The 16,712-nt window shown below is 46.4% G+C and overlaps 1 protein-coding gene across 4 annotated transcripts in view; it reads left to right on the forward strand.

Moving 5' to 3' along the window:
- smg1 (SMG1 nonsense mediated mRNA decay associated PI3K related kinase) overlaps positions 1-16,712 on the forward strand; it is a 57,861-nt gene that overhangs the window by 1,898 nt on the left and 39,251 nt on the right. For all 4 annotated transcript variants that reach the window (XM_085452986.1, XM_085452988.1, XM_085452987.1 and 1 more), the window contains exons 2-18: positions 389-537; positions 934-1,086; positions 1,528-1,664; positions 2,553-2,611; positions 4,311-4,524; positions 5,111-5,236; positions 5,340-5,412; positions 7,783-7,880; positions 8,490-8,663; positions 9,310-9,531; positions 9,967-10,068; positions 10,420-10,698; positions 12,186-12,316; positions 15,633-15,794; positions 15,952-16,070; positions 16,156-16,243; positions 16,361-16,462. In XM_085452986.1, coding sequence (XP_085309112.1) covers positions 389-537; positions 934-1,086; positions 1,528-1,664; positions 2,553-2,611; positions 4,311-4,524; positions 5,111-5,236; positions 5,340-5,412; positions 7,783-7,880; positions 8,490-8,663; positions 9,310-9,531; positions 9,967-10,068; positions 10,420-10,698; positions 12,186-12,316; positions 15,633-15,794; positions 15,952-16,070; positions 16,156-16,243; positions 16,361-16,462 — 2,388 coding nt within the window. The remainder of the gene's footprint in view (positions 1-388; positions 538-933; positions 1,087-1,527; positions 1,665-2,552; positions 2,612-4,310; positions 4,525-5,110; positions 5,237-5,339; positions 5,413-7,782; positions 7,881-8,489; positions 8,664-9,309; positions 9,532-9,966; positions 10,069-10,419; positions 10,699-12,185; positions 12,317-15,632; positions 15,795-15,951; positions 16,071-16,155; positions 16,244-16,360; positions 16,463-16,712) is intronic.

A 16,712-nucleotide genomic window follows, 5' to 3' on the forward strand; every position in this document is an offset into this window, starting at 1 on the left:
ACTAGTTTGATGTTTACCTGTACAGAACACTCACCACCTGTGATTGGGCAGAGAGAAGGAGCACACAGTGTAAAAGCTGTACCCCTGCTTACAGATGGTGACATGTTTCTGTAGGTCATGCTTTAGCAATGATCGACTCCCAGACAAAAAGAACTGCTGAGCAGTGGCACTTGCTTGAATCACTGAAGTACACCTGTAGCTCATACGCTCCAACCTGTGGTGTCATTACAGTTGAAAGTTTCATTAGTCACGCACTGAAACTTTCCAGTTGAACTGTGACATTCATTAGTATTAAACTGGTAGTAATGGGATGAGTTCAGAGTTAGATCAAGAGTCAGCTGTGACATTGGTGGTCTTTTTCTTTTGTCTGTGTTTGTTTTATCCGTAGAGTTAACAGTGTGTCATCCAGCCAGGACGAGGTGAAGTCTAGAGAGTTTGGTTCAGGACCACTGTACGACGTGTTGGCCTCCAGTTGCCCTGAACAGCCAGCAGTGCCCAGTAATGTCTATGCTGCTGCAGATACCCATCAGGAAGAGGGTGAGGCCTGTGGTTAAGCTGAAACTCTTACTTCTTACTTAGACTTTGGCTGAAAATAACCCAAAAAGGAAGCTTTTTGCGCCACTTTCAACATTTTCCAGTTTCAGGGTCAAAATTTCAAGTTAAACTCCCATCATTCATGTTAACTGCAGATTTTCATTTCTAGTCACTGACCCGTCTAAAGACAAACGAAGAAGCAAAGATGCAGATTTCTAATTAAAGTGAAATGTTGAAAAGAATGATTTATCTTCTGTCGTGAGCCTTCTGCAGGTCAGCTCCTCTTTGACTTGTTGGTTAAACCAAGTTGTAAAACAGGCTGTTTACATGGACAAACACACATTGTATTTGAATAGTGCAGCTTATGCGTACTTGGCCTTTCTATGAAATGTCTCTTAGGTGGATATGAAGCTGGTCAAGGTGTCTGTGATACTACGTTTGATTGGAAGTCGCTGGGGCAAGAGCTGAGGCCAGATGACTTGACAACGGATTTGATTCCTTTTAAGCATGGAAACCGTGCTCTAGCTTCAAAGGACATGAGGAAATCGCAGGGTAAGTGGTGCAGCAAATGCATGCAGAAGCACACGTTCAACGCAGGTTCAAAGGAGTTGGCTTATAAAAATAAGCTCGCGTTGTGTTCAGATCGGGTTTGCCTGAGTCATTCACTGACAGTTGGAAAAAGGTAATGCCAGGTTTGGTTAACTGAAGTTTCCACTCTAACACAAGTGGAGAAATGGTATTAAGACTTAAATTTAGGTTTCCTTGCAGTTCCTACCCAGTTTCCATGGGAACACTAGGCTCTGACTAGCTAATTAACAGCTTGTGTCTAAAGAGCATGTTCCCAACATGTTTTCTGCAGTAGTTACATCTATATACTTCTGAAATGATGCTGAGGAACTCCAGCTGTGGTTGTAGTTTAGTTTTTTCTAATATACTGGTGTAGCTGCAGCGGGATCATGTGTGTTCACTCGGAGTGTCGGGATGTCGTTGCAGACAGAGGAATGGCTCACTCAGAGGAGTCTCGACTGGCCAACCTCCTGCGCCGAGTCTCCAGGGAAGATGATCGTGACCGGAGGCTGGCTACAATCAAACAGCTGAAGGAATTCATCAGCCATGGCGAGAGCAGAGGGGTCAGTCAGATTACTTTCCTGGTGTTTCAATCCGTGATAGCCAGCAACGTCACTATAGTCACACTCACAGGGTGCAGCAAACTGTATTGGAATACATTATACGATGTGTTTACATATTTACTTCTCCCAGCACACACTGTGAGGGTAAATGGACTGGTTCTTATAGAGCGCTTTTCTACTCTTCTGAGCACTCAAAGCGCTTTATACAACTTGTGCATTCACCCATTCGCAAAAGCACATTTTTCTAAGTGTTTTCTAGCTAACAGTCACACACATTCACACTCCGATGGATGCATCAGAGAGCAGTTTGGGGTTAGTATCTTGCCAAAGAATATTTGGCATGCAGACTAGGGGAAGCCAGGAATTGAACCACCAACCTTCCGATCAGTAGATCAGCAGTAACCTGCTCTACCGCCTGAGCTACAGCCACCCCAACTGACCAGCTACCTTATGACTGCTTGGACTGTTGATTTACCTAAAGGTCCTTCGTAGGCTCTAGTACTCATGTATTTATGAATACTTTGACCCTCGGGCCTGTAACTGTGTTAAGATAAAACCCTATCGTCTCAGTTTTCCTGGCTTTTCCTAAAATGGGCTTTTTCATTAAATACTGAATGTTGAGGTGTGTGAGAACAAAGGACAAAAACATTATGACTGCTTTTACCTGCAGCGCTGCAGGGGGCTTTAGTTTTAACGTAAAACAACTACTGGCATGCACTGAGTTGCCTAGCAACATGATTGTTTAGACATATTTTGATGTGAAGGCTGCTATAATATGAGCCTGAGCTAGCTAGATGTGACTGATACATAAAGGGGACTGTAGTTCGATAAACAGTGAGTAACTAGTGAGACTGTGTAATCCTAATGACTTCTGTCTTGTCTCCACAGACTCTGGTCAAACAATTGGACACCATCCTTAGCACTCTGAATGACATTTTAAATGAGAGGTAAGAGGATGCTGGGTGCGTGGGTTCATTGGCAGTACAGGAAGTTTCAATAACTCAGGGCTGTAGAAATAGAAAGGAGATTAAAATATTCACATAAACTCAGACTGTTGCTCAGTAGCGCTGCCACAAGCGACTAATCGGATCATCATCCATTTTTCCGTAAAACGTACAGCTTGTTGCACCAGCAGCATCTGCTCTTCTATAACTATCATTAGCTTACAGCTGGAAGTGTTTAAGGTCTGTGCTAACTAACAATAAAGACAAGATGAGAGTTTATTAAACTTTCAATGTTAACCGTTTAATCAGCTGTGTGCAAACTGTAACTTTAATCTCAGCCAAACCGATTTACTCAGGAACAAATAAAACACTGAACAAAGCCAAACAAGAACATTTTTAAGTTATCTGAGTGACTCATATATCATGTTTAACCTGAGTAGGGAAAGAACTCCGGGGGGTTTGAAAATGATGTGCCGGGAATCCCCTGTTTTCACCGGCTCTAGTGACCCTTGACCTCCCGGTCAGCTATCGAGCTAGTGGGTAACAGATGGCTCTGAAAACGTCGGCGCACTTTTGAAAATATGTGTTGTCTTGATAAACTGAGCAGATATTAGAAGTTTACACAGCTACATTCTGAAAATATGTTAAATGTTCATTTTGCGACCCAGAAAGAATAATAAGAGTAATATTAAAACTAAGTAGCTGCCGCCATTGTTGGGAACTGGAATTAGCTGGGCCGCGCTATGAATTCTGGGATATGGTGGGCCACGCTGTGACTTAATCGGCTTACAAATGCGGTCTCCAAAGGATGCGGCCCCCGAATTTGGACACAGCTGTGGTACCGGGGACTGCTGCTGCTGCTGCTTCTTCTTCTTCTTTGGTGTTTAACGGCAGCTGGCATCCTTGCAGATGCATTGCTGCCATCTTAAATCCTACTATTTATTCCTAACATGGAAAAATCGGACACGGAGCAGCGAACCGTACTGTGCTAACCGGTCCCCACCAAAGTTTGCATTAATCATTAGGACTCCGGCTGTGCTCTCTGCGCATTCAATCTAAAGTCAGCTGCTGGTGCTTGTTCTTTTTTCTACTGTTTAATAGAAATTATTACAGAAGTTTGTTTCAAATATTTGTCAGGTTACAACCTTTTTCCAAAATGAATTACATTCAGTTTTCACCTCTATATTCAATGAAATGGTCCATAATGACGAAGGTTATATTTGAGGTTGTTATTTTGTTGCCATGACCCTCAAAATGTAGCTCAGGTGTTTCTTGTTTCCACTGATCATCTGTCACATCATTCTTCAACTCTGTTGGAGTTCATCTGAGGTGAATTCAGTTGATTGAACATGATGTGGAAAAGTGCACACTTGTCTATATAAGGTCGCATATTTGACAGTGTCGGGGCACAAACCCAGCCATGAAGTCCAGGGAGTGCTCTGTAGACCTCTGAGGTAGGAGTGTATAGATCTGAGGACGTCTCTGCATCACTGAAGGTCCTAAGGAGCACAGTGGCCTCCATCATCCATATGTGGAACAAGTTTGGAACCACCAGGACTCTTCCTAGAGCTTCCTGCGTGGCGAGTCTGAGCGATCAGGGTTGAAGAGTCATGGCTGTGCACCGACGCTGTCCATCCAAGCCGATCGAAATAATAGTCAGGCCGCTCTAAAGTTGTTTTTTTTCCTGTGTTGATGTTTTTAGCAGTAAGATGCTGTGGGAGCTGCGTCAGGATGCTGCAGCCTGCCTTGGTATCCTGTGCACCGTACTCAGCTATGAGGCAGAGCGCATCTTCAAGTGGCTCTTTGTCAAGTTCAATTCAAGCAGTCGTGATGAGGTGAAGCTGTTGTACCTGGTGGCAGCACAGCGCGCTTTGGAGGCTGCTGGGGAGAGGAAGGCCTTTTCTCACATTATGCAGGTAAAGACACGGCCTGATGCTTTTCACGAGTACAACTCTATCTGTCCGGTTCATTTTGACCTGTCTCTGCATCAGCACCATGCAGCTATTCACTGTTACAGCTTCAGGCTACAGATACCCAGGGCCAGTTAGCCTGCATTTATACTACTGATGATGATGATGTAAGATGTAGGTGTATGTTACATGCCTGTGTACACTAGTGCTGGAACAGCAGAGGGAGTGCAAGTCTTGCAGAGAGAGTGTTGTTCAGGCTTATTGATAGTAATCTGTTAAACTATTCACAGCACCTGCACTGAAATTCACACCATGCATAAGGTTGGTTGCTGTTAGCCAGTGCCGTGGCAGTGGGTATTGCTTTCAGTCAGTTTGAATTAAGAGCTGCAGTTTAGTTTGACAGTAGCTACAGTAACAATCTTCAAAGAGCCGTGCAGTGTTGTTGCACAGTAAACACACGTTCTATCAGGGATGTTTATCATATTTTGGTCAATTTTTAACCAGTTGCCATATCATACTTTCACATCACATAGACGTGTATAGCAAAGCCCTGCAGAGATGTACTGTAGATGGGGCCTGCTGTGTGTTTCAGATGGTGATGAGCAATCTGCAGTCCATCCTTGAAAACGTGGACACTCCAGAGCTGCTTTGTCAAAGTGTCAAATGTATTCTTCAGGTGGCACACTGCTACCCACATGTCTTCAGCACCAACTTCAGGGTGAGTATTGTTCCATGGCTGAGACCAACAGGTGCACTGTGTTCAGATCACAGCATCTCTGATCTTTCCAGCCACTGTCCTGATGTCTTCTGCTGTCTCACAGGACACTGTGGACATCCTGGTGGGTTGGCACATTGACCACACACAGAAGCAGGCACTCACCCAGCAAGTCTCAGGTCAGTAAGCGCATGTTAGCGGGCAGTACTTCTGCAGCTGTTTGACATCAGCAGGCTTATTTATAACCCAGTGGGAAGGACGAGCATTGAAAAGGTTCATGAGAAAACGGGAGCAACATGTCCACACATTTCCCTGCCACCACTGGGATTCCTCCTGCCTCACACCCTGAAACACCGAGCAGTGGTTTCTACCCCCTTTGTACCTCTAGTTTAGATTCTATTGCAGCTGTTTAAATGTACGGACCAAGCGTGCTACTTGGCCAGTACCCTGGATTAAAAGAAGAAGGCAAACATTCAGAGACCAGAAATGACAGCCTTAATGTTTGCGTTCATGGACACATTAAGAAGGAAAGCTACTCCCAGTGCTGTGTGATACTGTACATACAGGGCCAGTGTCACTGATACTAATCCTGAGCTTATGCAGAGGAGAGCTGTGTGTTTTCATTTGCAAAGTGAGTGCATCGTTAGTACTCAGGAGTTCATTGTCATTTCGTATTTACCCAGCCTGAGACCAAGTACTGTTTCTCAGCAGCCGCAGTGCAGCAAACAGTACAGTTTAAACAGACTGTAATGAATCGCAACAATAGTTACGGATAAATAACATAACATTAAGTTCTATGTGCACATAACAAAAATGACTGTTAACACAGAAGGATCATTATATTCAGATTTAGATTTTTTTTCTGCTACTTCCAGGAAAACGTTTTCTTTTCTCTCTTTTAATGAATTATGTCAAATAAAATAAGATGTATACACAATCTGAACTAATTTATGAGAAATGTACCTTTACTCTGTCTTCATGGAAGGCTCGAGGTTAATTGTCTTCATGTCAGGTTTTCCAAGTGAAGGTTTCAGTGGTGATCACAGAAACAGCGCTGCTGTGTCTTTTACTGAACTCAGCTGTGGGGGCTTGATGTTGTTCAGAAGCTGCTCCTAAACATGTTTGCATTGCAGCTCTGCTTTTAGTTGCAAATGTGGGTGAAACACATTTACAGTGTTTAACACAGCAGCATGCTATGGTGCTGCGTTAAATGATCAGAAGTTGTAGAGACTGTCTTTATAATTGAATTATTCAAAGCACTCGATGAGTGCAGACCTGTTCTGCTGCTGACTCACGGCTCCATCAGCAGTAACATCAAAGCATTCAGCAAAGCTCTCCAACCTTACAAATGGATGTTAAGAAACTTATAAAAATATATTTGAATAAAAGAGATTTGTTATTGGCACACCTGTGAGATAAAACAAGGTCCCCCAGTCCTGCTGCTGCCGCTGGAGGAATATCACGAGTGACATTTAGACTTGGATTATTATAATAGTGTTTTAATACACATCAGTGGGAAAACACTACGGCTACGTTCACTCTGCAGGTCTTGATGCTCAACTCCGATTATTTGATCAAATCCGATTTTTTCGTCTGCTCGTTCACACTACAAATAAAATGCGACAGCAAACGCGCTCTAGTGTGAACGCTCAAAGCGGCCGCATGTGCAAAAGAAGACGTCACACACAACGCGCTCTGTTTAGACCCAGAGCAACAGTATTGTTTGACTGATGGCCTTAATATAAGGACTTCGGACTTTACGTTTCCTAATTTTGCTTTAAGTTATAAAGTTATTTTGTTATTTACAAACTAACTTTATAACTATCATTATTGCTGTTTTAGAGGAGCGCTGCTTCAAAGGATAGCTGCAGGTTTCTGTCAGAATCTGCAGATTATACAGTACAAATAAAATGTTCACGTTTCTCCAACGCTGTCTTCCCAGCAGTTTCACTGGACGGACAGGAAGCGTTCGCGATGTCTTCTCCGGTGCTGATAATTGGCGTCTGTCTTGTGTCGGTGACGTAAAAGACGGATTTAATGCGACATGACCATCAAACAGCAGTCGCTTTCTGAAACATCGGATATGTATCGGATTCAGCACCACATACGAAAGTGACCCAGGTCGGATTTGAAAATATCGGATTTGTGCCGTTCACACTGTCACCATGATGGGATAGATGGTCGCAGAGGGTCAGAAAAGTCGGATTTGATGCGCTTTCGCCTGCAGTGTGAACGCAGCCTTAGACTTGTGCAAAATGCAGCAGCCACACGCCCTGTCTCTCCAGCCCTCATGAGTTTACACGGTCTGTCCTTCATGGCCCAGAGTAGCATTAAACTCTACAGTTTGTTCTTTTTATTCATTTTTTATGAATAAAACTGTTAAAGATGTACATGCTGTATATTCTTTGGGCTTGGAAAGTTCTCAGTGATTCTCCCGGCACGTTTTGAAGGAGCGGTGGGTCATGTGTTTGGATGGGTGGGTTGATGTGTAAACACAAATCCAGTTCAGCTCGTTTACCTGCAGCTCTGCTCTCCCTGTCTGTGCTTAGGCTGGTTACAGAGCCTGGAGCAGTTTTGGGTGGCCGACCTGACCTTCTCCACCACATTGCTGGGACAGTTCTTGGAGGATATGGAAGCATATGCCGAGGTGACGTCACCGAGCCTCTCAGCCAGTTATACTTATTTAGAAGGTGCAGTGACGAGAAGCAGCCAGGTACCTGCAGTACTGAGTTTAACCCGGCCCGTGTCCCAGGTGGTCTCTGTGTCACCTGTGAGCTGCTTCCAGAACTGGTTTGCTTTGTTAGATCCCTCCCTGGGAGTTCGGTCTGACCACTTGTACTTGAATGATGTATGTTAGGTCTTCAGCCGTGCTCAGCACTGGCAAGTATGGTAAAGAGTGAGCACAAGTACTGTTGGAAAAAGCCCAAACCTCTGTGGTGAACGAGCCATGTTGAAGCTCAGACCCCGGGGAAAGGACTCGCTGCGGTGCTGACCTGACGGGCGGTCTGCTGTAGATCAGCTAAATTTAAGTCTCTAGACTTCACTGCACCTTATACTGTTCAGTAGGCTTTATTTAAATGTGCAACAAACTGGAACCAGTGTGTTTGGGTCCAGTTTATGCTCAGACTGGAAACCCTCAAAGATCCTTGATGGTATTAAATTGGATTCTCTTACCAGATAATAAAAATTAAATGATGCCCCATAGAGCTAATGGCTATGTTTGTCTCGTGCTTGGCTGACTCTTTGCTCTCTTTAGGATCTGAGCCACGTGGTCTCAGGAGAGGTGCTCGATGAAGATATCCCCCCTCCCTCAGTGTCGTTGCCCAAGTTGGCAGCCCTGCTGAGAGTTTTCAGCACAGTGGTCCGCAGCATCGGAGAGCGATTCAGCCCGTTCAGAGGACCTCCTATTACTGAAGTCTACGTGACAGACGTAAGAGCTGCACCTCTGACAACCAAACAGGAGATCTGGAGAGCACTCACTGACAAATGTGGATCGCAGTTTGGAAATAACTTACTGTTAAAATGCATTGAGAACATTGTGCTGTTGGTAAAAGGAGCACATCTTCCAGGTTTCCTTTGATGAAGTACTTAAATACACGCTATATTGACCACAGTGCCTTATTTTCCAGTAGTATTTAGTTTGTTCTAAGAAAGCCTGAGGAGCAGCTGGTCAATAAGACGTTCCTCTGAAGTGTGCACACAACGTGCTGTGGTAGTTGGATAATGACAGGTTGGACACAGATATTGATTTTAGCCACAACAAGCAGAACATCAGAATTTAGTGCACCTTCTTTTTACATAACTCGGAGTAACTGAGCCTCGTGGACATTTAGGCTCATTCTTTTTTTTCTGCACATTGAACTTTTCTCACGTGTGAATTTGATCGTTAAAAGAAAGATGCAGATTTGTAGCAAGGCAGTCAGCGTATACAGGATAAGCCAAATATTTCTTTACACTTCAAATCGGTTACAAAACGTTTCTGTGGTCTCTAATACGTTTTATTATTACAATCTGTGAAGTTCGCAGTCTGGGCTTCATCACTTTAGTCACTGTTCTGTTTCCTGATCTTTCCAAAGGTTCTTAACCGGGTTCTGGCCTGTGTGACTGTGGCAAAGCAGGTGCAGTTCTCTGAGGCCGTTCTCACTGCAGGGAATGAGTGTGTGGGTGTGCTGCTGGCCAGTGTAGAGCCCTGTGGGCAGCTGATGGATGCTGTCCTTGCCTACGGTCTAGACCAGCTAGACTGCTGCCAGGCCTGTGGCCCAGACTACAACCTGGCAGTGCTCAATCTCCTCACTCTGGTACAGTCACCTAACGGGTTTTATATGTACTCATAGAATAAGATGTGTTCATTTGTATGCTCACAGCCTGACTGACAAAGTCTACACTGATGCTGTAGTTTGACCTGTTATGATTATAATTGAGCTGATGGCAGCTTTCTTACAGTCTGTGTTGCAGATACCAGTTTTTGTCCTTTTCTGCACTAAACATTGTGATTTCCTGTAACAGCCCCCTGTCTCCACCCCCACACATTCTTAGTCCCTACCGTGCCCCCTCCCCTCTGTGGCAGTTACCAGTCTGGCTGTCGAGTGCTGTAAATTGTCCAATTCTGATAAACCTTTGATTAAAGTTAAATCTGGGACTGCTACAACTTGTGGAAAATTCTGTGACGGTCTAAACAATTAGCAAGCCTGACTTTGACGTTGTGTGAGGAATTTTTTAATGTTGCCTTTCAGATTGTAGACCAGGTCAACACCAAGCTGCCCGTGTCCTTTGTAGAGAAGCTGTTGGCACCAGACTCCCAGCTGCTGAAGCTTCGCTTTCATCAAGAGAAAGAGGTTTGGCTTCACTCAGTGTTCCTGTACCACCTTAATGGGCTTGGCATATATTTTACACATCTAATACACCGGCGGCTCAATCCAAGGCCGCTCCAGTCTGCATACCAAATATCCTCGGGCAACGTACTGAACCCAAGTGGCTCGCTAATGCAAAAGGCCTTCACCTTAGAAACAAGCTAAGATTCTACCAAGAAAAACATGTTGCATATATATCAGAGCAGGAACATGCATGAAGGTCAGTTATATAGACTCAGTGTGTTCTTGGCTCATTCGTAGGTTGGGTGAGTGAAAATAATTTGAAGATTTTCTGTGTTGATGAGTGTAATCCCTGTCCATGTGCTCCCTGCACAGGTCATGTCAGCTGTCCACGGTGTGTACCAGGCGCTGCTGAGCCTGAAAAACATCCCAACACTGGAGGCAGCTTATAAAATGGTGTTGGGCGAGATGGCGTGTGGTCTCAACAGCTTGATGGAGACTTTGGGTCCCCTGGAACCAGGGACCCTCTGCCCTAATATCCAGCACCCTGCTTTTGCTCCCCTCACCCTACCGCCAGAAAAAGCCCAGTTCACCATCATCTTCAACCTCAGCACCTTTACCACCATTGGCAACACCAAGAATTCTCTGATTGGGGTGAGCCGTTGTCTATTGTTAAACATCACAGTAGCACTGTAATAATGTCGCAGTACTTCCTTTGATGTGACTGGTGGGGTAAAAGGTTCATATTAACTTTACACTCATTAATACATCTAAAGATATGTTCCTGTAACGCATTTTGGGACATGCGTCATTGCTGGGTTCATCACTCAGTGTCTGCATGACAGCCATGCTGATATTCCTCACAGTTTCATTCTGTCACACTCACAAAGTTAACACAGTGTGTCACAGTAGGGCAGCACGGTGGTTAGCACTGTTGCCGCACAGCAAGAAGGTCCTGAGTTCAATTCCACCATCAGGCCGGGGTCTTTCTGTGTGGAGTTTGCATGTTCTCCCCGTGTTTGCGTGGGTTCCCTCCGGGTACTCCGGCTTCCTCCCACCGTCCAAAGACATGCAGCTTGTGGGGATAAGTTAATTGATTAATCCAAATTGCCCAAAGGTGTGAATGTGAGTGTGAATGGTTGTCTGTCTCTGTGTGTTGGCCCTGCGACAGCCTGGCGACCTGTCCAGGGGGTACCCCGCCTCTCGCCCTATGACAGCTGGGATAGGCTCCAGCGCCCCCCGCACCCTGAAAAGGATAAGCGGATGGATGGATGATGTCACAGTACTGCAGATAGGAGGCCAACAATGTACTTTTGCCTGTCTGTCAGAGTTGTTCTCTTAAGGCCAAAAAATGCCCAAAAGATTTACTTTCCCCAGTGGACCATTATAGCAAATCCAATAATGGACCACTTGATAGTCATATTTTATTTATTTAGTTTATTAGTGTTTTTATTTTGAGTTATCAAAATCCTAACGGACTAGACCGCGGATGGAAAAGAAGAAAGAAGAGAAAGTGGGCAAAAAGTTAAACAGAAGGGGAGAGAGAAAGATGGGGAGGAGGAAACAACGGTGAGAATCTGCGTCAATACCTGCTGACGGAAAGAAACAGTGAAACCACAGCAACAACCAATATATGCATAAATAACAGCCCTGCCCCCAGGACACGAAGCAGGCATGGAGGACACCCGGGCCCCAGAGGCCCCCCAGAGCACCAGAGCCCCAGGAGGACCACAGCAGGGACGAGGAGCCTGAGATGTTGTAAGATAGGTGGAGTGTAGCACCTGGCCTGCATGCATTCCCACCCTCAGGCACACATACATACAAATACTCTCACACTCACACAACATGGAGACACACAGGAATGCACACAGTACACAATCACACTCCCCACACACACACTGTACTTCAGAATCGAAGCACCAACAACCCCAGAGGGGCTTGGTTTACCACGACTACTTTATTCTTCCTCAGCCAATCAGCGGCGCTCGTGCAATTGTTTCACGTTTTTAAGATTTCACCTCTTCAAATATATGACCCAGCACTTCGATGTGACAATGTTTGCACCGCCACAAGATTCAGTCCATGGTCTGTGTCCGCATCTTCTTTTGGTTCATTAGTGGTTTTCTGTGTGTTCTATCTAGATGTGGGCCTTGTCGCCGACAGTCTTTGCTCTTCTAAGTCACAATCTGATGCTGGTCCACTCTGAGTTGGCTGTCTACTACCCTGCTATCCAGTACACCGTACTCTACTCCCTGTACTCTCACTGCACCAGGTAATACACCCACATGTACTGTGAACAGAATCACTGCTGTCCACTGCAGCATTCTCAGTTATGCAGACATGCACTACAAAAGGGACGGGCCACCCCTCTTAATCTTTTTATTCAGGTGTTTTCAGTCCACTTGCAACAGGTGTATCAACCAAGCAGACATGCGGTGTGCCTTTGTGCACACTTGTGAAAGAACAGGCCATCTTTTCCTCAGGCTAGGTGCTGTAACAGATGCCACCGTTACAAGTCCTTTTACCAAAATCCTTCCCTTCTAGATCTTCCACCACCAACTGTAACTGCTGTTATTATGAGTAGAAGCAGTTGTTTTGCTGATTGCTGCTCACCGTCATAGTAATGCTGAATTAGAGCCGTTATCCTGAAGAATCCTGAAGCTCCCTTTCAGTCGATTCACTCAGTACAACACACGAGTGTGAGATATCACGCCCCCACGTGTCCTGGCTGAAGGAAGCTTTGTTCATGCCTTTAAGACCCACCTGCACATATACCCCCGTCATCACAGTCACCCTCAGTTCTTACACCTCACTGAGTCGGGCTGCTCCTAGTTAGGTTGGCTTAACTGTCCGTGTTGGTGTTAGCCTCCACCGTGCAGTTAGTGCTGCCTGCACTGTCCACCCTGTCCTCAGAGGTTCAGTTTCTCTTTGCACGACAGCAAATGCTACGATGTCTGCCCATCTGCCTGGGGATTGTCCACACTAGGACAACACTGACGGAGCCCGAAGCCTGTGCGTTTTGTCTGCAGCTCCGGTACTCGACCCTGGAAAGACGGGGGTCCCAGCTTTGTCCTAGTCCGAACACAAGGAGTGTCTGGTTGATGCCCCTGCATTTAGCTGGGCTGACCACATGGAATATGTTGATGGGTTAGCTGAAGATGAGCTGGAACCAGGCAGGAACGCTAACGGTCACAGATGATGCTGTGTTGGGCATCGGCTTGGACATTCATGGTTTTTCGGATGATGAGCAGGAGAGCCCGCGTCGGCCCAGTGTGCTGCTCCGCTGACGACCACGATGACAGCTCTTTGTTTCCCTCCTCAACGCGGTCAGAATTGTCACGGATTACATCCGTCGTGCGTCCTGCTGTGCCGCACTCTCCCTGGGCAAGAGGGATGGTGCAGAGGCACCCGAGCAGTTACAGATATACCTGTTCATTAGAATATCCCCTTGGTTGTTCTAGTGTTAAGTCTTCTGGAGGAGGAGTAAAATGCCCCCAGAAACCACTGACTTGTCTGTCTGAAAAGGGACGATCATTTCGTTTCGTAGCTCTCTGCATCGTCTGAACGATGTGGCTGTTCTAAAAAATTGTTGCTACAGAAGAATGCCATTTGAGAAAATCCAAGCTTCGTTATTACCAGTGTATGTATCCTACTGAGAAGGGCGCACAGAAAAAGAAACCAAAGGAAAAAATCTGCAAACGCCTCTGACTCTGCTTTTATTTTGCTTCTTCAAACTAATTAGAAACCTCGCTGGATTTGAACTCTGCTCACCTTCTTAGTACAAGTGTCTCCTTGTGCATCTCTGGATGCTTCCAGTGCTGCTGTGTAGTTTCATCATGGACGTAAATACTATCCAGACATGAACTCAATGAAGTGGCCTGGCCCTCAGTTTGTTTGTTTTTTGCTGTGTGGGAGGAGTTCGGAGAAGCGATGGAAAAAGACTTTCGGACCGCCTCGAAGAGATTCAGGCGACTCAGGAGGGGAAAGCAGTGTTCCACCTGCACTGTGTATAGTGCGGGTGGAGTGCTGCTGACTTCGACTGAGGAAATCGTCAGGCGGTGGAAGGAGGATCGCCTCAATCCTACTGGCACATCTTCCGTGGGAAAAGCAGAGTCTGGGGATGAGGGGGATGACCCGCCAATCTCTGGGGGCGAGGTCACTGAAGCAGTTAAACAACTCCTTGGTGGCAGAGCCCCTGGGGTGGATGAGGTCCGCCCCGAGTTCCTGAAGGCTCTGGATGTTGTAAGGCTGTCTTGGTTGACATGACATGGACAGAATTTCTAGGTGTAGCCAAGTGGCGGAGGGCTTTCACTTCGGTGGTCTCAGAATCTCATCTCTGCTTTTTGCAGATATTGTGGTTCTGTTGGCTTCATCAGGTGAGGGCCTCCAGCTCGCACTGGAACGGTTTGCAGCTGAGTGTGAAGCGGTGGGAATGAGAATCAAGACCTCCAAATCTGAGGCCATGGTCCTCAGCCGGAAAAGGGTGGAGTGCCCACTCCAGGTCGGGGATGAGTTCCTGCCCCAAGTGGAGGAGTTCAAGTATCTCAGGGTCTTGTACACGAGTGATGGGAGGAGGGAGCCAGAGATCGACAGACGGATTGGTGCTGCGGCTGCAGTGATGAGGCTGCTGCACCGGTCCGTCGTGGTGAAGAGGGAGCTGAGTGTAAAAGCGAAGCTCTCAATTTACCGGTCGATCTACGTCCCTACCCTCACCTATGGCCACGAGCTGTGGGTAGTGACCGAAAGAACGAGATCGCGGATACAAGCGGCAGAAATGAGCTTCCTCCGAAGGGTGGCTGGCCTCTCCCTTAGAGATAGGGTGAGAAGTTCGGGAGGGGCTCAGAGTAGAGCCGCTGCTCCTGCACATCGAAAGGAGCCAGCTGAGGTGGTTCGGGCATCTGACAAGGATGCCCCCTGGGCGCCTCCTGGGTGAGGTGTTCCAGGCATGTCCCACCGGGAGGAGGCCCCGGGGCAGACCCAGGACACGCTGGAGAGATTATATCTCTTGGCTGGCCTGGGAACACCTTGGTGTTCTCCCGGATAAGCTGGAGGAGGTGGCTGGGGAGAGGGAGGTCTGGGCTTCTCTGCTTAGGCTGCTGCCCCCGCGACCCGGCCCCTGCATAAGCGGAATAAAATGGATGGATGAATGGCCCTCAGGTGCAGCGTCCTACCTGTTCAGACCAACTGGTTTCTTGGCTGTGACCCAGGTTTGGTGTGGACGTCTACTGTGGCAGTTTAGGCTTCAGCTGTGGTGGGCCTGTGTCGTTATACGGCCACTCTTCAAGTTAAAGCGTTGACATGTTACCACATTGGAGGACACGCAGCAGATGTCCAAGTGGTTGTCATGGGACATTCTAACAGTAACAGTGGAAACCCAAACCTGATTAATATTATATGGGTGGTGTTGTAAAACTAGCTGAATGAAGAAAGTCAAGTTTGTCTCTGTCACTGAAGATTATTTGAGTGAACTGTGAGCTGTGTGAAGGTTTGGCTCCCAGACCAAACTGAAGGAACGCTTAGTGTCTCTCGATGTTCCTGTTTTATGGCTGCTTCTCTAATCAGATGACCTCCTCTGTCTCTGTTCGCAGGCACGATCACTTCATCTCATCCAGCTTATCGTCGTCTTCTCCCTCTCTGTTTGATGGTGCTGTCATCAGTACTGTAACCACGGCAACTAAGAAGCATTTCAGCACACTGCTTAGTCTTCTTGGAGGTCTGCTGTCCCGGGAGCATCTTTACCCCGAGGCCAGGTTCTCTCTCCCCATTTTTAACCAAACACAGCTCAGTGTTTTATCACTAAATGTTCACTGTTTAGCTAAATGACTCATTAGCTGTCTAACGATGACTGTAAACCAGATTGAACATATTGGATACAGCTATTATAACAGTCTTATGTTGGTATGTTAGGAAACTGCTTCTCACCTGGGCTCAGGAGATCTCTCTGCTGATGAAGAAGTCGGACACCTACAGCCCCCTCTTTTCCCTGCCCTCTTTCAACAAGTTCTGCAGAGGGATTCTGGCTAACGGTGAGAGTAAACTCCAGAATTGTGCTTTACACAGGCTTCACCACTGAGCAGGATGTTTAATGCTGTCCTCGTTTTCTGTGGACAGCTCTGAATGAAGATCAGGGTATCTGCCTCCAGACCTGCCACACTTTACAGGTCCTTTCTTCATCACTGTCTACTGAGCTGCTGCAGAGGTGAACGGCTTGCTTCTGACCTGCACGTATATGGAAGCATATGATGCCTAATGTTTGTTCTCTTGTATTAAAGCCTCTGTGTGTGTGTCTGTGTGTTGTGGGTTGGGGGTGTCTTAGGTGTACAGATGTGTGCAGAGTGCAGTTGGTCCACTCGGCCATGAGGGTGAGGCAAGCTTATGGTAAACTTCTCAGGACAATCCCTCTTGATGTGGCTCTGAGGTAAGACTTGCTGCACAGCTGTACCACTGCACACTTGATTCATTCACGTGATTTGACATATACATGGTTGATGTGCTGTTATTAGCAGTGGATGTCTTCCTGATTGCTCTGGTGTGATATAGAGGCATCACCCAGCATCTGATAGACTAACAAGCTCCACAGTCTTGTTCTTGACGTCGGCTCATGCTCAGTAGGATGAAATGTTTTAAATAATTTGCCTTTGGGATGAAAGCTGTGGTATTCGCCATAC

This window comes from Copadichromis virginalis, linkage group LG4 (genome assembly GCF_057382275.1).
Source record: "Copadichromis virginalis isolate Kocher_CV1m ecotype Utaka linkage group LG4, C_Virginalis_male_GT1.1, whole genome shotgun sequence".
In the NCBI taxonomy this organism is placed as follows: Eukaryota; Metazoa; Chordata; class Actinopteri; order Cichliformes; family Cichlidae; genus Copadichromis; species Copadichromis virginalis.